Raw genomic sequence first — 21,450 nt, 5'->3', positions numbered from 1 at the left:
ATGAGATATTTATGGGGTTCAGACCTGCGGGACATATGGGTGTTGGAAAATAGCAATACTGTTTGTAGGACGTGCCGGAAACCGATATTGGGTGCCGCTTTTTGTTACTGGCCTACAGTCATGTACTTTCACATATCATGCCCCAATAATGTACTCACAAATCACAAAGCCCTTTGGTTACACTTCAGCACACATGGTCCCTTCATCTTCACAGAAGAAGTGAAAAATGATGGCAAGGAGGACGTAAACGATGTTGTTTGCTTCGGCTGTGAGAAGCCAGTATCTGGTGCCGGATACAAATGCTCCACCTCCGATTGTAATTTACTCCTCCATAAATCATGCCTTGAGCTGCCTCCCCAAATACAACAACACCCCTTCCATCACCCAAACCACACCCTTTCTCTTGTTGAGCCACAGAAAAAACTTTGTAATGCTTGCGGTAAAAACTGCAATGCATACCCCTTCTACCATTGCAATGAGTGTGATTTCAATCTTGATATCACATGTGCTACTGCCCGCTTGCAAATTGATATAAATACTGATGACTGCCAACACACATTCATCTCTTTCTTTAATCAAATCCAGTTCACTTGCCAAGCTTGTGGCGAGGAAGGCAAGGAGTTCGCCTCAGAATGTAGTGTTTGTCAACTCTTGATTCATAGAAAATGTGCTGGATTTTCACGCATCATCGGAATTTTAAGTCATAATCACCCCCTCACTCTCACCTACTCTCTTCGTCAAGTCAAAGAGGACAACAATATATTTTGTAATCTCTGCTATCAAAAGGTGAAGACAGAATATGGAGCCTATTATTGTAAGGAATGTAGTTACGTGACCCACTTGGCATGTGCATTTAAATGTGAAGATGATGCAGGTTTCAAGTTGCTGCGTGAGGGATTAGAAACAAATGTTATGGAGGTTGAAGGAGCTGAGCATATACAACATTTTAGCCATCAACATGGTTTAATTCTTAGCAACGAAGGGCTCATGGATGATAGGCTTTGTGATGGTTGTACAAGACTAATCTCCACCCCGTTTTACAGCTGTACACAATGTGACTTCTTTCTCCACAGTAAATGTGCTCAACTACCACACTATAAGCAACATCCACTTCATCCACACGTGCTCAAACTCATAATTTACGGTCATAGACAATTCCAATGTACGGCTTGTAAACGTTGCATGAGTGGCTTCGGCTATAATTGTCCATCGTGTGGTTTCTTGTTTGACCTTCAATGTTGTTCAATTCCGGAAACCTTGAAACATGAAGGTCACCAACACCCTCTCTTCCTTGCTGTTGATTCTAATAGAATATGTTCTGTTTGTAATTTCACTTCTTACAACAAACCCTGTGTGCTTGTATGCACGCATTGCGATTTCTCCTTGGGTTTCGAATGTGCAACTCTTCCGCTTGTAGCTAGGCACAAAGATGACGATCATCTCCTCAAGCTCACCTACAGTGCTGAAGCTCATTGTGCAGAATACTATTGTCTAATTTGCGAAAAAGAAAGAGATCCCAAACGATGGTTCTATTATTGTGCCCAATGCGACTTCCCTGCTGATTCCCAATGTGTTTTAGGTGATATTGATACATTTAGTGAAGAATAATTGGTTCTTGATTTGTGAGTATTGCTTCAAAATAGTATTATAAAAAGTTTCTTCATTGTTCTTCTATTCATAGCAATCAAAATGAGATGAAGGAAGTTGAGATGTTTTTAGTGTTAACAGGACATCGCTGATTATAGTTTATTTATATTAATTAAACCAGATTCATGTATATCCGATCAATCATTGTTGTATTCAAACTAATTAACGACAACATAAGCCATTTTATTTTAGCATCCGACAAGTCCAAGAGAAAAGAATGGGATTTCTATTATTGAATTAAGGTTATAAATCCCATATATTGATGTTTCTTTGAATTCTTTCACACTTTTCGGAGAATTTCCAACTTAATTAATTAAGGAAGTAATTGCAAGTTAGGGGTTTGCTGTAAGCTCCTTCAACCTGCACAAAGTTGATCAGCTGACCCTTGAGAAGATCAAACTTGTTCCAGGTCAATTTTTTCAAGATACTGCAAAATGAATAAATTAACACACAAATGATCAATATATATATACACATTTCAAAGCACCACAAAGAATTAATACAACCACACACACACACTAAAGCATTATTTAAGCTAGAAAACCCAAAAACAACAAGACACCCAATCTTTGTGTCAGCTCCTTCATCACTATATTTTTTGGGCCATAACACATGAATATATATACAATAATAAATTGAGGCTCAATACACCTTATTATTTTAAGAAAACTCAAACAAATGCATAGAGCATTACTTAAGAACATTTGAAAATTTTAAAAATTAAAGAAGAAATTAAAAAAGTGAGTAGATGTGCATCCACTCCGATCAAGACATGAATGACCGTGTAACCATTCATTCTCTACTTAGGGTAGCCAACATTCACTCTAATTTTTCTTTTTAATCTTGAAAAATTTTTAAATGAGAAATTAGTTCGTATTTTTGTAAGAGTTTAAACAGTTTATTCAAAATATTGCTATAATACAATATGAAAATAATATGAAGAGTGTTTAATATTTTAAGGTTTTTTTTTTTGTTTTTTTTTTTTAAGAGAGCGGTAATTCTTTTGGTTTTGGATAACTTAGAAAAGAAAGGAAGAGAAGAGAAGAAAAAACAGGCGGACAAAAAGACCACGTGTAACCATAACTTCCACTAAAGTAACTCTCAGGGAGAGGGAGAGAGAGAGCAGGATTCACGTTGAACTAGAAAGCTTCTTCGGTCCCAAGCCACCGAATTTCCAAAGGGAAACAAAAATGGCTGCAATGCCTTTCTCTGCTTCTTTTAATGGTTTAATGCAAACCAAAATAAACCCAACTTCTTCTTCTTCTTCTCTATGGCCTTCAATGGCTTTTTCGATCCCATCCATCAAAACCTCACTTGGGTCCTCCAAATCAGCCCTTTTTCAACACGGGCTCTCTTTTCAATCATCAACTCTTCCTGGGTATCTCTTGAAATCTCGTTCTTTTGGAGTTAACGCCAGAGCGGCAACGGAGAAGACTATCTATGATTTCACTGTCAAAGTAAGTGTTTTTGGTATTTTGTTTGAATTGTGACTCTTCTGTGAGGAACTTGAGTTATGGGCAGTGGGTATTGGGTGTTGGATTAATTATAAACATTTGTGAGTATTCTTGTCACATGTGTGTGTGTGTGAATTTCCAGCATTTGGATGTGACTGAGGGTGTGTGTGAATTTCCAGCATTTGGATGTGACACAGGAAAAAAACCAAACTTTAAGAACTGGTAAGTGGCAACTCTGTCGTGTATCTTGGCAGTGCCTAATTCGTGGTGAAGAGAAAGTCGCTAGTTGGTTTCAATTAGTAGATGTGAATCTTGTCTTGAATGGTACAATGTGAAGTGAATTCAATTTTAATAACATACTAATTTCTTCATTGAGTTCGTAAAGAAATGTTCATACTCGTGTTTTCTAGTGTGGCTTTATTAGGTAGAGAAAAAATTGCTGTAAACTTAACTTGGAGTACGATTATAAGATTAATAGGTTACCAATGGAAACTCTATGAGAGGTTTTGTTATGTCTTTAACAATTTAAGATCAGGATGACCAAATTTGGGGATGAACGTGTCAGTATGTAGTTATATTGTGCTTATGTATGGAGGTTGTTGATGCAGGATATTGATGGGAAGGATGTTTCTCTTAGCAAGTTTAAGGGGAAGGCTCTCTTGATTGTCAATGTCGCTTCAAAATGGTATTCACGCCTGACTGATGATTTTGCAGCTTTGAATACTTGTGTTTCAGCCAAAGTTTATCCCCTTTTTTATTTTGTCTACTATTTAAAATCCCAGTCTATATGTCATATTCATTTCAATTTGTGATATAACTGGATTTTTTTTTTTTTTAATCACAGTGGTTTGACACCTTCAAATTACTCAGAACTGTCTCACATATATGAGAAGTACAAAACTCAAGGTATGCTACAGAAAATGGAGGATAGTGCTGTTATTTTTAGTTTTAAGATCTTTTGAAAATTGACACTTACACCCAATTGAACTGCAATTAACATGTTGGGCTGTTTATCTTTTACCTTTCAGAAATTTGTCCATACGTCTAGCTACTGCTTTGGTGTTATTAGTCGAAGTAAGAGTTGGATGCACCATTGCTCATTTTTTTAATTTGTAAACAAGTTTTCCTTGCTGTTCCCATATTTTGTGATTCAAATAACAGAAAATGTACTCGAGTATGGACCCAAAGAGAGCCTTAAGTGACAAAGTTTCTTCTTTTTTCTTCGTATTCATGGCAATGAAATGGAGATAAAGGAAGCATTGATGTTTTAAGTGTCAACAGGACAGCACTGATTATGACTCCTAGTACTTATTTTGGATCCCTTCCAAAAGATGGATGTTCATAAAAGATTTCAAGGAGAAGAGAAAAGACAGAAAATCTGCACAAGAAAATTCCTCTTGTATTCGATAATAATTTTCTGAATGATACATCAGATTTCATAATATGTTTACAGTGTAACTAAAAAGGAAAACAATAGCTGTACAAAAAGGAAAACAATAGCTGTACAAATCAGACATCTATTACACACAATCAGCCATGATATTATGGGATTGTGTGTTTACATAATCTTCATCAAATCTTTCCTTGTGAATGTGTCTGTCAGCAAAGGGAGATGATCTTCTTTCCTTTGCTGTATCATTGACTAATGATTCTACTGAATCACATAGAATCTTGGCTGCTGTTCCATGATTATTGGGTGCTCCATGATTCTTGCCATTGTGATGCTCCATAGTGCAAGCTAGTGAAGATGAGTTGTCTGCATGCTCAGTGAGACTGATTGGTTGACAGGGCAGCTTAGGTGGCTGAAGGGAGTCATGTAGTCTAACATCCCCCCGCAAGCTAATGGGTGGAGAGCACACTCTTAGCTTGTCTCGGAGAAGAAGGAACCGAGCAGTAGTGAGGCCCTTAGTGAATATATCTGCAATCTGATCAAGGGTAGGCAAGTATCGAGTGGTGACATCCTTGTTGACCACTTTCTCACGAATGAAGTGATAGTCCACTTCAATATGTTTGGTTCGGGCGTGATACACTGGATTAGAGGCAAGTGCCAATGCACCAAGGTTGTCACACCAGAGAGTGGGAGAGCAATGGAGAAAAATCTGCAGTTCTTGAAGGAGCATTCTCAGCCAGCAGAGTTCAGCTGTAGCAAATGCTAGGGCCCTGTATTCAGCCTCAGTGCTGGATTTAGAGACAACTGGTTGCTTCTTAGCACACCAGCTGATTAAGCAAGGTCCAAGGAAAATGGCATAACCAGTAGTAGACCTTCTGTCATCAGGATTGCCTGCCCAGTCCGAATCACTATAGGCATTTAGTTGAAGGGAGCCTTTGGTAAGGTGTAATCCATGATTGATGGAGCCCTTGAGGTATCGAAGAACTCTCTTTGCTGCTGACCAGTGGGTAGTAGTGGGAGAATGCATGAATTGGCAGAGTTGATTAACAGCAAAAGAGATGTCTGGCCGGGTGAGGGTACAGTACTGCAGTGCTCCTACTAGGTGTCTGTACTCTGAGGCATTGGGAAGAGGATCACCATCTTGCTGAGAAAGCTGGGAACCTGCTGGGAGTGGTGTCTTGGCAGGCTTGGCTCCTGTCATATGAACACGGTCTAGAAGTTCAGAGACATACTTTGTCTGAGATAGGTGAAGTCCTCCTGCCAGTGGCTGCAAATGAATGCCCAAGAAGTAATGAAGAGAGCCAAGATCTTTCATGGCAAAAGATTGCTTTAGGCAGGAAACCAAGTGAGTGATAGCAGGCAAAGAATTCCCAGTGACAATGATGTCATCGACATAAATGAGGAGAAAAAGGTGTATTGTGGGGGTATGGAGAGTAAACAGAGAGTAGTCCACCTTGGATTCTGTAAAACCAAGAGCAACCAAAGTAGCTGCCAATTTAGTAAACCAGGCCCTGGGCGCCTGCTTGAGGCCATAGATGGATTTCTGAAGTTTGCAGACATGATGAGGGAATTTGTTGTCAACAAAGCCTTGTGGTTGTTCCATAAAAACCTCTTCTTGTAAAGTGCCATGGAGAAAGGCATTTGAGACATCTAGTTGTCTGGTTGGCCATTGAAAGTGGACTACCAAAGCAAGGATAGCTCGTATGGTGGTGGATTTAACCACAGGGCTGAAAGTTTCATAGTAGTCGATGCCATCCTGTTGTTGAAAACCCTTAGCTACAAGTCGAGCCTTAAATCTGTCAAGAGTGCCATCAGCCTTCTGTTTCACTTTAAAAACCCATTTGTTAGTGATAACATTATGATGAGATGGTCTAGGGCAGAGGAGCCAGGTTTGGTTGGCTTGAAGGGCTTGGAATTCTTCCTTCATGGCTTGCTGCCAGTGAGGAGATTTTACTGCTTGGGAAAATCGAGTAGGGGCAGGAGGTAGGTTGGAGAGATTGACATGAGAGTGAAAGGCCAGGAGTGGATGTTTGGTGGAGAAGAAGAGCTTGTAGTTGGGAAATGATTTGGGCCTGCGAGTTCCATCCTGAAGCCTAGTAGTCATGGGATGATGATAGATAGGACTAGATACAAGGCTAGGAGGAGAAGGAGCAGGATCTGCAGTAGTGTTTGCAGTACCTGCAGAGATTGGGGATGGTGCAATGTTTGTATCAGCTGGAGGGACTGGAGAATCAGCAGGGGTGGGTGAAAGGGGTTCATCAGTGCTGAAACTAGTGTTAGAGGGCAAGTCATTAGGCATATCTGCAGTAGCAAAACCAGAGGACATGGGATCGATGGTAGATGTTGGGGTGTCAATAGGAGATGATGGAATGGCATGAGGAGCAGAAATAGAATGTATCATTGCTGGTGCAGGAGGACATACCTTGGGTGAAGCAGAATCATTTGCAGAGGTCAGTGAAGTGGACATCCAATCCTTTGCTGGGAAGGAATTTTCATCAAAAACAGCATTTCTGGTGATGATGGTCTTTTTGGACAAGGGTTCATAACACCTGTAGCCTCTGTAATTGGAGCAATAACCAAGAAAGATACATTTTTTGGATCGATACATCAGCTTGTGAGAATTGTAAGGTCTGAGAAGAGGATAGCAGGCACAACCAAAGATTCTAAGGAGAGAATAATTAGGCTGTTTGTGAAGTAATTTGAAATATGGAGAGTGGTTTTTCAAGACAGTTGTAGGAAGTCTATTGATTAAATAGACTGCAGTGTTAAAGGCATCAACCCAATACGTTAGAGGAAGATAGGATTGAGCTAAGAGAGCTAAACCAGTATCCACAATGTGCCTATGTTTTCTCTCGGCAAGGCCATTCTGTTGAGGAGTGTGAGGGCATGAAATTCTGTGAAGGATACCATTAGAAGTCAAAAAGTGTTTAAATTGATTGGAAGTGAATTCCCCTCCTCCATCAGATTGGAAAGCCTTTATTTTCTTAGACAAGAGGTTCTCAACTAGGCTCTTGAATTTGACAAAGCATGCAAATGTGTCTGATTTATTTTGCATTGGATAAATCCAAGAGAACCTTGAGTAATTATCAATGAAAATCACATAATATCGGCATCCAGTGAGAGAAGGAATTGGAGAACTCCATAAATCAGAATGTATTATTTTTAATGGTTGAGTAGTTACATTGTTAGACTCAAAAAAAGGAAGACACTTGGACTTTGCTACTTGACAAGGTTCACACAAATTTGCATTTGTAATGGAACCAAGTACAGGTAGGTTTACAAGATGCTTGATTTTATTTAAAATAGGAGGTGCAGGGTGTCCTAACCGACTATGCCAGACTTTGGAGGAGGCTGTGACTCCAAGGAAAGCTGTAGGCTGTCTTATTTTGCTGGATGACTTGGACAGGAAGATTGGATAGAGTCCATCTCTACTTGGCCCTTGCAAAAGAGTCTGCCCCGTGATGTTGTCCTTCACAAAAAAATGAGAATCAGTAAGAATGAACCAGCACTTGTTGTCTACACAGAATTTCTGAATGGACAACAAGTTAGCTGCGGCAGTTGGACAATGTAAAATGTGGTTTAGTTTGAAAGGTTGATGGAAAGGATATTTAGAGTTATACAAGACAGAGGCACCTATGTTGGATATGGACAAACCTGTTCCATTACCTACAGCCACCTCATCATCACCTTTAAATGGTTCTTGAAGTGTTAGATTGTCGAGGGCAGCCGTGACATGATTGTTTGCTCCACTATCAGCATACCAAAGGTCCTCAACATTCTGTTCCATAGCAGAGGGATGTGATCGTGCCACCATTGCAGCAAATTGTGAAGGTGGATTCTTCCCTTGATAAGAATAATCCATCCTATGATAGCAATCTAATGCTAGGTGTCCAGGTTTCCCACAGATTTGACATGATGGTTTGTGAGGGAATGAGGTGGGAGGTGCACCAAGAACAGACTTTTGTGAAAAGTGATTACCTCCAGGTCTTCTGAGGTTGGACTGAGAGGTGCTCCTTTGATAGCCTTTGTACTGGTTAGGCTGATAGGTATTCCTTGGTTGATAGGAATTAGGTTGATAGGAATTCTTTGAGTAGCTCACTGCTTTTCCTTTGTGGTAATTGTCACTGGAGGGCCTTGGTTTTTGAGAATAAAGGGCAAAGTTGCCTGATTCAGTGAGTGGTTGCTGCTGTGGTAGATGATTGTTGAGTAGAATCTCGTGGTTGAGCAATTCACATTGGAACTCTTCAAAAGTCATGGAGGATGTGCGGGTGGTGAAATTGAATAAAGTGATGAAAGTGGTGTAAGAAGAGTTCAAACCTCCAAGGACATAGGATATAAGATCATCATCTTCTATAGGCTGCCCTGCTGCAGCCAAGAGGGCTGAACACGATTTGGTTTCATTGAGAAACGCTAAACAGGTTTTGGAACCTTGATTGAGAGTTTGTAGCTGTCTTTTCAGATAAGAGATTCTGGCCTTTGACTGAGATGCATATTGTGTGGCCAGAGTAGTCCAAACTTGTTTGGCTGTCTTTAATCCATAGAGAGAAGAGAGCATACGGTCTGACATGGTTGTGTTGAACCAACTAAGGATGCATTGATCCTTTCTGTGCCAGATTGAGTAATCTGGATTCACCATTGTGGTGAGGTTTCCAGTTTCATCAGTGAGATGTTTGGGAGGACATGGCTCACTGCCATCAACGAAACCCATCAATTCATGGGTGTTCAGAATTGGAGTGAAGTGAGACACCCAGTTTAGGTAGTCTGCAGGGCCATCAAGCTTGGTAGAGATTTGTTGAGAGATGCTAGGCAGGGTGAATGTTGTAGTGACAGGTGCAGGGGATGAAGATGTGTTGGTGTTAGGTACAGAGGATGAAGACGAAGCAGGAGATGAGGCCATTGTTGTAGGATTGGAGGAGTTTTCCTTTAAAGGCTCTGATACCATAAAAGATTTCAAGGAGAAGAGAAAAGACAGAAAATCTGCACAAGAAAATTCCTCTTGTATTCGATAATAATTTTCTGAATGATACATCAGATTTTATAATATGTTTACAGTGTAACTAAAAAGGAAAACAATAGCTGTACAAAAAGGAAAACAATAGCTGTACAAATCAGACATCTATTACACACAATCAGCCATGATATTATGGGATTGTGTGTTTACATAATCTTCATCAAATCTTTCCTTGTGAATGTGTCTGTCAGCAAAGGGAGATGATCTTCTTTCCTTTGCTGTATCATTGACTAATGATTCTACTGAATCACATAGAATCTTGGCTGCTGTTCCATGATTATTGGGTGCTCCATGATTCTTGCCATTGTGATGCTCCATAGTGCAAGCTAGTGAAGATGAGTTGTCTGCATGCTCAGTGAGACTGATTGGTTGACAGGGCAGCTTAGGTGGCTGAAGGGAGTCATGTAGTCTAACAGTTCAAGGTCAAATCATTTTATAATGCGCTTAGCCTTCATGCTGGCTTTTCTATCCCTTGGAAGAGCATTTTGAGAAACAAGGCCTCTCAGGAGTGACATTCATTGTTTGGACAGCAGTGTTATGGAAGATTTTGACTTTGGATAGCTTTAGAAAGAGGATCGTCATGGTTATCAAAAAAAGAAAGATGCACATCATAATGATGGATTGGTGTTGTATGTCCAAGAAGAGCGGAGAATCTGTCAATCATCTTCCACTCCACTAATTGAGTAGGTTGTGCCCCAATAGGCAGTGGACTTGTTGGCTAGTTGGAGAGGCCAATTTGATAGCAATCATAATATGGAAGTTTGGAGAATAGTTCTGTTTTGCTTGATTTGGTGTATTTGGAAAGAACATTTTGCTCAAAATTTTGAAGATTGTGAGAGAACGGTGATAGAAGTAAAAGTTATTTTGTTCAAAACTCTTAATGGGGGATGGTTGCTTTCAATGGTTCTCACTTTCTAATTTTCTAGAATTTCTGAATTTGTTTTCTTCTTTTTCTCCCTAATTGGTGTTATCTTTTTTATACTCCATGTGTGATTGGGTTGCTCCCGAAACCACTTTCTAATAAGATTGAATTACTTATCAAAAAATAATTTTATTTATGTAAGGTTTGTGGCTGATTTGGGTGTGTCAAATTGTTTGTATTTGTCTATCAAGTTGTCCTAAAAATATGAAAACAACCCATCATCACTCACTGTTCCCTGATGCAGTTGCTCAACACGTGGTCCTGAAGAAATGATAGGTGTGGGAAGTTTAATTGGTCCTGCAAATGTTAGATGGCCGCCTTTGATGCATATCTGATCCATCATTTTTTTGTTTAAATTTAGGATAAAATAAGTCATTTCATTGTAAAGCATCTGAGAAGTCCTAGAAAAAAGAAAGAGTGAGATTTATTATTGATGTGTCTTTCACACACGTGGAGAATTTCTAAGTCAAGGAAGAAATTGTTTTCTCATGAGTGTGATACTTTAAAATTGTTTTTTCATTGCAGGATTTGAAATTCTAGCTTTCCCTTGCAATCAGTTTGGTGGGCAAGAACCTGGATCAAACCCAGAAATCAAGCAGTTTGCTTGTACAAGGTTTAAAGCAGAATTTCCGATTTTTGACAAGGTGTGTTAAGTGCATTTTTCTTCTGTACATAACAAGATTGTCAGAGAGCCGTAGCCTAGTACTAAGGATTTTCGCAACAGGTTGATGTCAATGGGCCAAGTACTGCTCCAGTTTACCAATTCCTGAAATCAAATGCTGGAGGATTTTTAGGTGATCTTATCAAGTGGAATTTTGAGAAGTTCTTGGTGGACAAAAATGGTAAAGTTGTTGAGAGATACCCACCAACAACATCACCTTTTCAAATTGAGGTATGTTTTTCCTCCATTATTTTTTGGCATTCAATTCTGGAGTTTGGAAGTTCCTTGATATTAAGTACTGGTTGAAATCAATTGTTTCAACTTTTACAAATTATTGGCAATGGTAATGAAGTTGTCTGCCCTACTTGAAATATTTCAGGACACCTAATTGTTATGCAAATCAAGTTGTTTTACACTTATAATTCCTATGGAGATGTAGCCATACCAAATGGTTTCATAATACAAGAACGGCATCTGAAGTGAAATTTTTTCAAAGTAGGTCATATTCGGAAATTAACTTGAGTGCTCCTCACAAATCTGTTTTAAACCTCGTTCTGGATTAAAGCTTTGCAGGGAGAGAACTAATTTTAAAAACTTAGACATGTAATCAATTGCATCTAATGATTTCCCACATTTATTCCTGGTATATAGAAGGTTTCATATAACTAATTTTATGGTCAAGGGGTTGAATTTGTTGTTGATCTGCAATCCATTTGCAATATATAGATGACATTTGACTCTTCGAAGTTGATTTTTAGCAAATGAATGAACCTTTTTTACTTTTGTTTTGAGTTGTTGAATTGTGCTAGCCTCTATATTGTGGTTTAGTTAATTTAAGTTTGAAACTATTAGTAACTTCAATCCAAAGGTACCCACTATTCAGAAGTTTATGATGTAGGCAGTCGACCAGAGTTAGTTCACATGTGATAAGGTTCTCAAAGAGAGAACTCACTACACATAATTTGTTTTTTTGAGGGGTGGGGGATGGGGATAGAGTTCATTTGATGCATAAGGCAGTTAATTCAGTAACATAATCATTAACCTGCACCCTTAATCAAAATGAGATCGAAATTTTGAACAGTGCTGTTGAAGTCTTTTTGGTCAAATGAGGAACCTAAAGTCGAGTACGCCGAGTGATGGGGAGTTTAAGATAAGGGAGATGGCTAGCTCCCATTTTGTAGCTCCATAGACCCAATGGACCAAAAAAAAAAGGTCTGAAGTTGGTGTCGTGTCATGATGCTTGTACATATTGGATTTTCTGTCTCTGTTTCTGAGACTAATTGGCTTGGAAACTACGGCATCAATTGTTTACTTTTTTATAGTGAAATTCTTCCAAAACTTCCTCTTACATGTAAAGACCGTTGGAATAAATTGCTTTCTGCTTCTCTGATTGATTGCGTAAATTATTTCAGAAGGATATCCAACGGGTCGTCGCAGCATGAACATAGAGCTGCGAAGGCACGCATGGCATGATCAGCCATGCTGAGAGTGAGGGAAGAAGAAAGACTGTATGTGGTATATGTAAATATCTGGATTACTCATCACTCACATAGTTGTACTTTCTGTACAAGTTATTTGTGATTCATACTTATAAAGTTGCTTTCTTCCTGTTTTGCAATTGATTTATTAAATCCACAAATGTTTATGATTGCTGCAAAGTTCCCCACATATGGTCTCCAGGCCTCATCCTTTTTGAAATATACTGTTACAGTCCTCAAAAAGTAAGGACTATTGAGTCCTTATATCTATGCCCACCTCTGGATTACTGAGAGTATGATTTAGTCTGTATTTAAGTTAGTTTGGAAGTCTTTATGTTTAATAAGTTCTCATAATGAGGTCCCCAAGGGGTAGTTCAATCGGCTGAGGACCACGTCTCATGAAGCGAAAGTCACTAGTTTGAATTTTCATTTCCCATTTTTCTCTTATTGTGCGGACATATATATATATTAAAAAAAGAAAAAAGAAAAAAGTTTTCATTGTTGTTGGAGACTTGGGAGTCATCTATTGTAAAAGGACATCTAATCCTAGATGGATGTGAGGTCTTGAGATTCCTCTAAAATCTTCTCATATTCCCAAACATATATTGGAAGGACGTTTAGGTTCTCTTTAAGAATTTATCTAAATTTATCCCGTTACAAATTTGATATTCAGGATCATAACGTATGCCAAATACACAAAGGAAATACCAAAAGAAAGGACATCAAGGATGATCATTAGATGTGTGTTTTGGATGCATTTTGTGTTTCCCATGTTTATCATTGCCGCTTTCCTACAAGTTGTGCACTGCCCTAACTTTGAAGTTTTGCGCATCGCATTATCATTTGGTTAATGTGACAATTGACAAACATGAAAATTAAGTTAAAATGTGAAAAAAAAAATTAGGAAAGGGAGGAAATTTCAATTATTTTTCTACGATTCTAATATCTTCTTTGGAAATGGTACAAAATCGTAAAATCTTATGATCTACTATCTATTCATTTATTATTTTACTTTTTAAAGGGCACAACAGTTAGTACGCTACAGGTTTCTCCTTCTCAATTCTCTCGTGCTAGGAAAATATCTTCTCAATATTCTAACACCCACAATGGATACGGATCGCCCACAATGAATACAGATGTAATGCTACACTTAACTCCTATTTCTTTATACTTGTAGGTGGCTTTTAAAACCACAATTAGAAACGAGATAGATCTTTATTGAATTTTAATTTAATGGTAGTTTTAAAAGCCATCTATGAATATGGGAAATGAGTGAGGAGAAGTGGGAGTAAGTTTAACATTAGCTGCATTATTCTTGCTTTAATGGGTGATCAGCCAACTCTTGAAACATACTACAACCAAATGCTGAAGTATAATAGAAAATACTGTAACTACTTAAATAGTTTCCTAGTTGAAATTTAAAATCTAGAAGATATTGCAAATGATCCTATAATTTAGGATTAGAAAAATTATGAATTACAAATTAGTAATGCTACTCTTCACACTTATTTATCACATTCATTTCACATTAGTTAATGTGACATGTTTTAAGTGGTTGACATAGAAAGTCATGTAAAAAAAACAATGTTAGCCAGTGTGAACTGAGTAGGGCTGAAAATTTAGAACCACTAACTGCTTTGTTAACCGCTAACCGTTTTTGAAAGCGGTTATTAAAAAACCGCCTAGCGGTTAGCGGTTATTGGGTTTTTGAAAACCGCTAATCGCTTTTTTAATATATATATATATATATATATGTTATGTACAAGACTACAAGTGAAATGATGATTTACAAAAATTGTTGTAATTTTATTTGTATTATATGTTGTATAAATTCGTAGAAGGTGACCAACAAGGATTTTGGTATATATAAATTTTTAATGCTAAAATGGCCATGAAAAGGAAAAGAAAATTTGTTTAAAGTGAGCAAAAAACGTTTAAAGTGAGCCCAAAACCGGCCCAAAACTGCCAAAAAAAAAGAAGCCTAATAAAAGGCCCAAAAAAGCGGTTAGTAAAAAAAGGTTATTTGGATGCGGTTAATTACTAACCGGGCACGGTTAGCTGAGGTGGTTAGTAAAATTTACTAACCGCCTAAGCGGTTTTAGCCATTAACCGCTAACCGCAATCGCCTTTTCACCCCTAGAACTGAGTGTGATAAATGAATGTGAAAAATAACTCTTTACAAATATAAGAAATGCTACACTTCCCAAAAAATTTCTTCAAAAATTAATTCACAAATAATGTATCACAATCTCATAAGATAGTGGGACTCTTTTTAAATAAATTTTAGAGAAACATTTTGAGAAAGCGCAGCATTTTTTCGAGCTGGGCTAGACTATGGTCTACAAATCAGACGGCCCAAAACAATCTGATGCATTTCCAATTTTGCCCTCGTCGCTGACCTGGCAATATGCCACTCCCCAAGTCTTCGTCTCACTTTGGGTACTTTGCGTCGCTGCGAAGAGAACCATTTGCTTTCACTGAGCTTTGTCCGATCACTTTGTTCCATCGCTTTGTTCCACATGGTAATATTTATTTATTTTTTTTATTTTTTATTTTTTATTTTCTCGCTCTATTATTTATTTGTTTATTGGTTTATATAATCAATTTCTTTGAATCGCAAAACCACTTTTCGTAATCGCCGATCCTTTTCTCTAGTATTAGGGTTTTGTTAGTGTGCTAGAACTTGTTCGTCTTAGCGTTTTGGTTTTTACTTTCAATTTTCAGTTCTGTTCCTTTTTTTCTGCTTGGTTGCCGAGAAAATGTAGGTAAATAGATGGGTAAGTCTTAGATTTTTTATTTGTCGGGAAAAAGAAAGAAGTCAAGCTTTTTCCCTGTTTGGGAAGCGGGGATTTGAAAAGTGTTCACTTTGGGCCGGTCTTTGTTTGTTTTTCAATTTTTTTTTGGAAATGAAAACAGCATGGAAGGGAGGCTTAATTTTCTCCCCTCAACCGTTTTATAGGGAACCAAACGATGGGCTAGGTTTTTGATTCCTGCTTGATATATTACCTGATTTAGGAAAAAGAAAATAGTCGTAGCTCTTTCCTTGTTTGGGAAACGGCCAAACGGGATTTGAAAAGTGTTCACTTGGGGCGGTCTTTTTTTTTTTTTTTGGAAACGATAACAGCATGGAAATTAGGCTTAATTTTCTCCCCCCAACCTTTTTCTAGGGAACCAAACGATGGGCTAAGGTTTTAATTCCTGCTTCATATATATTACATGATTCAGTTTGCTATTTTAATAATGCATAAGCTGATACAATATTTTCTATTTAATTTTATTTCGAACTCTAATTGGAGGTAGCAAGTTCTAACATCTGATGCTTGGTGATTTTAATTCTGGATCTTAGCTTCTTTTTTTTCTTTCTTTTTTTTCATGATGTGGAAACTTAATCTTATATTTGAGGCCCTAAATGACCTCGGATAGGGGTAAATTGGTTTTCCTTGGTTTAGAAATTCAATTATGCATTTCCTACTTACCGGTCTAGTGATGTGATTTATTTACACTTTTTAAAGTATTTCGGATGGTCCATCAAAGTGGATAAGGCTATGGTTACTACAAAAATTTTCCATACGGTTCATAGAATGATGTGGAACAATGAATCTTTGATGGTCATAAATCTATGCTTACTAATAGTAATTATTGATTTCTTCCTTCTCATTGTCTGTACTTTAGGTGGGGAATGATGGTCTATGTGATGTTTAGCAGGGTTTAATATTGGGATATGATAGATAGATTGTTAATGTGAAATGATATATGAGGAGAAGGATGCAAAGTTTTTCCTATTAATTTGGTAGTAAAATTAACATATCTGGAATCTGGTGACCTGGTCTATATTTATTTTAACCGTTTCTGTGATGCATCAAGCTCTAGCCGTCCATTAGTCTGACAATATGTTGAAGTAAGAAATTTCTTTTTCTTGATAATACTTTAGGACCTATCATATTTTAATCCACAATGTGTTTACCAGTTGCAATTCACTAGCACTGGCTGAGCTTATCCTATCCAAGGGAGCTTTTGCTACCCTCTTCTAAGAGGTTAATTTAAGAAGATTATTTAATTTGTTTTGACTCTGGTTGAGAATAACTGAATGCTGCAAGTTAAACTTTGTCCATATTCAGCTGAATCAACTTGTTTGCTTAGCTGTATTGCGTGCACATTGAAGAATAGAGGTGGAAAAGTTCCATGTTTTCTGTAATAGTGGAGTTGTAGTCCTAGTCTTTTGGCTGGCTTGCTGATTTTGGGCATCTAAAAAAGTGGCGAAAGGCTTCACCGGATCTTTCGGTAGACCCTGCCTGACTTCAGAAGTGTGGCGAGAGCACTGAACAATTAATTTGTGAATTTGATGGTATATAGATAGGTCATTTAGTTGTGGAATTGATGATTTTATCATTTATGTTAGACTAACATTGAATAATCAGTTGTTTGGCCAAGCAGTTAATTAAATCATTACTCTCAATTCAGGGCTTCAATTTCCAACTAAATCTGAGATAAATCTTTTTAGATATGATCATGATTCATCATGAGTTGTTAAGAGGCAATGCGCACTATAGAATTTTAAGTTATGTTGGTGAAACACATCATCTAAATGAGCTATATCTCAAATGGAGCTTCCTCGCCTTGTAAGAACAAGGTGGAGGCTAAAGTTTTTGGGCTCAAAACTCATTGGATGCTGTGTAACTTCCCTATATAAAATAAATAAATAAAAAAGAACATTTACCTCAATGAATCCTCCACCCCGGAACGGGTAAGTGGAGTTGGTGTTCTACATGTGCACATAACAGCATTGATTCAGTCTGTTGTCACTCATTTAATCTCTGTAGTTTATGTTATAGTTATACATTGTTCTGTGGAAACATGTACATGCTCTTCACTTAGTTATTCAATAATTGTTGCTCATGTTCCCTTCTCCCTTATTTGCATTGCTACCTTTTGCATCCAGTATTAACACTTCCACATTACCTTATCTATGTTATATTTATATGTGCTGGGTTTATAACATTGCAGCTATGTCTATCAGTTTCTCCCGCTAAATCTCTAAATGACCTTTCTTGAGCATATAATGAAGTTTTCATTCTGTACATGCCAGATCTTTTAGTGTGAAATTGTTGACCTTTCCTTATGTGATCAATTACATGCCTGTTACTGGCTATGATGCCGACTAATTGTCTTCTGTCTTCATATGCAGGCTAATAGGCACACTATTATTTTGATGCAAACTTCTCCGAACAGATCCACTAGAACATTTATGGATTATGAGTCAATAAGTCAAGCTATGGATGGTATGTGATGTATTATGTATGTTTAATATGGTTGTTGTTTATTAGCACACCATCTTCATCATCATCTACATGTACTGTTTTATGCTAGACTTCAGCAAAGGTTCAATTTTCTTTGGCGACACAATCAATTAGGGTGGTGGTTTCATATACTATGACTGAGGACCTTTCTGTTTTGTTTTGCTTTCCCTTGTTTTGTGTTTCCCCTCCATTTCCTTCATTTTCTTTCTTTTTTACTTTAGTGTTCAAACTTTGTTTTTCCTCTTCGTTAGATTTTTCATTGCCTAAACTAAATAAAGTACTCAATTTTTCACAATAGTTAGCTCCATATATTTGTTTTAGGCAAATGCTTTCTTGCATTCTCCTCACCATCTCCTCACTATCTCCTCTCTCTTGATTTTTTGTTTTTTTTTTAAAAAATCAAGATGTTAAAAGAGGGAAGATGGTGGGGAGATGGTGAGGAGAATGTATTGTAGCAAATCTCTTTGTTTTATGTCATGTTTGTGTACAAAGCACTTGAATTTGTGGTTTTATGTTAGTCTAATAAACCTTTGTGGTATTGTGTAAGCATGAGTGATCTGTAATTTAGAGGTACTCATTAAGATGGATGAGACCCAGACAAAGAGTCCCATGGTCAGGAAAATATTTTTTGCTTTATTAAAGAATTGCTGGCGTTATTTTAGTTATTGGTGGGTTACCCATACAATCATCTCTCTCTCTCTCTCTCTCTCTCTCTCTATATATATATATATATATAGTGTGTGTGTGTGTGTGACAATAAGGAAAAAGGTTTCATTTGCAAGGTGTAACCACCAGTAAACTGGAAATTGGAAGCTGCTAGAGTAACGTATGAGCATATATTTGAACCAGTCGTATATGAAAATCTATAATCTATAAACTCAACATCTACTCTGCTAGGTAAAAATCGATATATTTGTCACATTTGATGTGGACCGCGACAAAGTGAAAAGGACTTGACAATGGACACCCCTATTGGACTAGACTCTGACTTAGAACATCCACTGGCTGAAGAGGGGAAAATTGGAAAAAGTGTTACCTATGGTTTCATTTGCAAGGTGTGACCACCAGTAAACTGGAAATTGGAAGCTGCTAGAGTAATGTATGAGCATATACTTGAACCAGTCGTATATGAAAATCTATAAACTCAACATCTAACTCTGCTAGGTAAAAATCGATATATTTGTCGCATTTGATGTGGACCGCGTCAAAGTGAAAAGGACTTGACCATCGACACCCCTATTGGACTAGGCTCTGACTTAGAACATCCACTGGCTGAAGGGGGGAAAATTGGAAAAAGTGTTACCTATGCGGCCCCCCCTCCCCCCCACATTTCCAGTTTTTGTTCCCTGATGATCCCTGATTTAGGAGATAGATCTGTTTTGCTGATGGATAAAATGCTGAAGAAAATAAAATCGAATCTAAATGGCTCCAAACTGTAATTTGGTTGATCTCTCAATGTTCTTGCATTTACTAGAGGTTATGATGTTACTCTGTGTGTGTATAGGTATATGTGGACTATATGAAAGGAAGCTTAAGGAGTTGAATCCAGCCATCAGAAACATCACTTACGACATTGCAGATCTCTATAATTTTATTGATGGCCTGGCAGATTTGAGTGCCTTAGTGTATGTGTCTCTCTCTCTCTCTCTCTCTCTCTCTCTAGATTTTAGTTACAGAGACTAGCCAGTTAGCCAGTTGATCACCTATTAGATGATTTCCAATTTGTTTTGGTGATAATGAATATCCCCTTTTTTCTATGCAAAATTAAGAATATGTATGTTTACGCACCATGATTTATAACTGATACACTTGCCGTTTGGTTCTGGCTTACAGCTATGATCACTCAATCCATGCTTATTATCCATACGACCGGCAATGGATTAAACAGCGCACCTTTCAACATCTAAAGAAATTGGCTCACTAAATTTATTATGATGCTGCGGCTTATGTATCTAATTACCACCAGATTGTCTGTAGACTTGGATTCTGTATAACTGGAATGGGTTTGATGTCTAGAATTTTGAGTTGTATCTGATGTCAAGGTGTTTAATATGGAAGGTGGACCCTCTCTCTTTGTGAGCATATATTTTTGAACAAGCACAGCTTTGTGCTCAAGTTTCAGATGAAAAGCAACTGCTTTTGTTTGGTAATGTTATTATGTATGGAAGTACTCCCTTGCCTAGCTAGGAAGGTTGGCCCTGATATTGAACTCTCTTAGTTTCCTGTGAACTTTCATTGGTTTTCTGGGATGTGCTTCCCTGAATTGTTTTCTACACATGCTTTTTGACAGAATTTCCTCCAACAACTTTATTAGTACTATTAAAAAAGCATAAGCTTTTGACATGTTCACTAGACATATGTTAATTTTATAGACCGGATTGAAAGAAATTTCTACAACCTAGGATGTGTTTGTTAAACGATTTTTGTCCAATATTATAGCAAAAATTGATTGATGTAAAAAAAAGTAAGAATTTTTTTTTTTTTTAAAAAAAAAAAGGTGAAAAAGTTAGAATGTTTGATATAGAAAAATGAAAAAATTTTGTTTTGTAGTGATTTTTTTATTTGAATAGTAATAAAAAGTCATTGATGTAATGTAAAAAGTAAGAGAATGTTGGAAAAATGAAAAAGTTAGATGAATAGTATTGAAACAAAAACGTTTACCAATGGAGCCCTAATTTGAACGAAAACACTATTCATAACGATTGACTGGCTACCAATAACGAAAAGTTAATTTTTACAACATTTCTTAATGTCTCAATCCTAAAATTGATAATACCTTGCATACAATTTGAATATTGAATGGCTGCAATTCTTTTTTTTCTTTTTAAAAAAGAGTGTTTACTATCCTATTTCCTGGGCTGGTTTTTATTTATTTATTTTTTAATAAATAAAAAATAAAAAGTAGATATGGGTATGTAGATTAGGATTCTCAATTTCAAGTAAAATAAAGATGGTTCATTTTATGATTTATATTAAATTTTACAAATTAAATAGTTTGCATGGTAAATGTGGTGTCACGGTTTTTAAGATACTATATACACAAAACAAATTTTTTTATTATAAAATGAATCTTGTTCATTTCACTTGAAATTGAGAGGATCCTATTCTGCATAGCGTATAGTTTCAAGGATTATAATTCTTTTAAGTTCTTAATATCCTATCTTATAAAAACTCTTAAATCGCAATTATTCTTTTTTTATTAAAAAAAAAATCAAATTATTGAAAATTTGTGTTACATTAACATTTATCATTTTATTGATTTAACAAGTATTATTTTTCGCATTTTTCATATTTTATCACATTTTAAAAGTAACAAAATGCTAATGTGATAAAATCTTAACTATGTTATCTAAAAACAATAATTAAGATTTAATAAATTTTAAGCAATCTTTATCCCAAGCACCAAAACCCCTAATTTTGTTTGGAAGTCATAAAAAAAATAAATAAATAAATAAATAAATTTGTAGCTAACACGTGATATCCAAATGGATACCCTGTGGCCTGTGCTAGAACCAGACTATCTGGGTTTTTTCTCAGCCGCTACCCGACCCGATATCATCTCTACACAGTCCCCAAAACCCTTCAGAACT

At 36.9% G+C, this 21,450-nt stretch overlaps 3 protein-coding genes across 3 annotated transcripts; all 3 read left to right on the top strand.

Moving 5' to 3' along the window:
• Nucleotides 1-1,608, top strand: LOC132189518 (uncharacterized). Its single transcript, XM_059604260.1, has one exon. It carries the CDS (start codon nt 1-3, stop codon nt 1,606-1,608), a length of 1,608 nt encoding a protein of 535 aa, XP_059460243.1.
• Nucleotides 1,609-2,756: 1,148 nt separating this feature from the next.
• On the top strand, nt 2,757-12,698 carry LOC132189906 (phospholipid hydroperoxide glutathione peroxidase 1, chloroplastic-like). Its single transcript, XM_059604741.1, has 6 exons — nt 2,757-3,104; nt 3,710-3,786; nt 3,946-4,007; nt 10,950-11,068; nt 11,149-11,316; nt 12,498-12,698. The coding sequence occupies exons 1-6, from the start codon at nt 2,838-2,840 to the stop codon at nt 12,525-12,527; spliced, it is 723 nt and encodes a 240-aa protein (XP_059460724.1). The 5' UTR covers nt 2,757-2,837; the 3' UTR covers nt 12,528-12,698.
• A 2,293-nt stretch (nt 12,699-14,991) lies between these two features.
• On the top strand, nt 14,992-20,089 carry LOC132190712 (enhancer of rudimentary homolog). Its single transcript, XM_059605762.1, has 4 exons — nt 14,992-15,085; nt 17,749-17,842; nt 19,365-19,485; nt 19,694-20,089. Exons 1-4 carry the CDS (start codon nt 15,083-15,085, stop codon nt 19,782-19,784), a joined length of 309 nt encoding a protein of 102 aa, XP_059461745.1. The 5' UTR covers nt 14,992-15,082; the 3' UTR covers nt 19,785-20,089.
• The last annotated feature ends 1,361 nt before the right edge of the window (nt 20,090-21,450 follow it).

Source organism: Corylus avellana, chromosome ca8 (assembly GCF_901000735.1).
Source record: "Corylus avellana chromosome ca8, CavTom2PMs-1.0".
NCBI classification, from domain to species: Eukaryota; Viridiplantae; Streptophyta; class Magnoliopsida; order Fagales; family Betulaceae; genus Corylus; species Corylus avellana.
The sequence above is the reverse complement of the archived record's forward strand: the minus strand, read 5'-3'. Positions and strand labels throughout refer to the sequence as shown.

Coding starts and splice junctions, on each gene's coding strand:
- LOC132189906 (XM_059604741.1), top strand. CDS start 2,838: ATGGCTGCAATGCCTTTCTCTGCTTCTTTTAATGGTTTAATGCAAACC. Junction 3,787..3,945: donor GTCAATGTCGCTTCAAAATG/GTATTCACGCCT, acceptor TTTTAATCACAG/TGGTTTGACACCTTCAAATT. Junction 11,317..12,497: donor CATCACCTTTTCAAATTGAG/GTATGTTTTTCC, acceptor AAATTATTTCAG/AAGGATATCCAACGGGTCGT.
- LOC132189518 (XM_059604260.1), top strand. CDS start 1: ATGAGATATTTATGGGGTTCAGACCTGCGGGACATATGGGTGTTGGAA.
- LOC132190712 (XM_059605762.1), top strand. Junction 17,843..19,364: donor AATAAGTCAAGCTATGGATG/GTATGTGATGTA, acceptor GTGTGTGTATAG/GTATATGTGGACTATATGAA. Junction 19,486..19,693: donor GCAGATTTGAGTGCCTTAGT/GTATGTGTCTCT, acceptor TCTGGCTTACAG/CTATGATCACTCAATCCATG.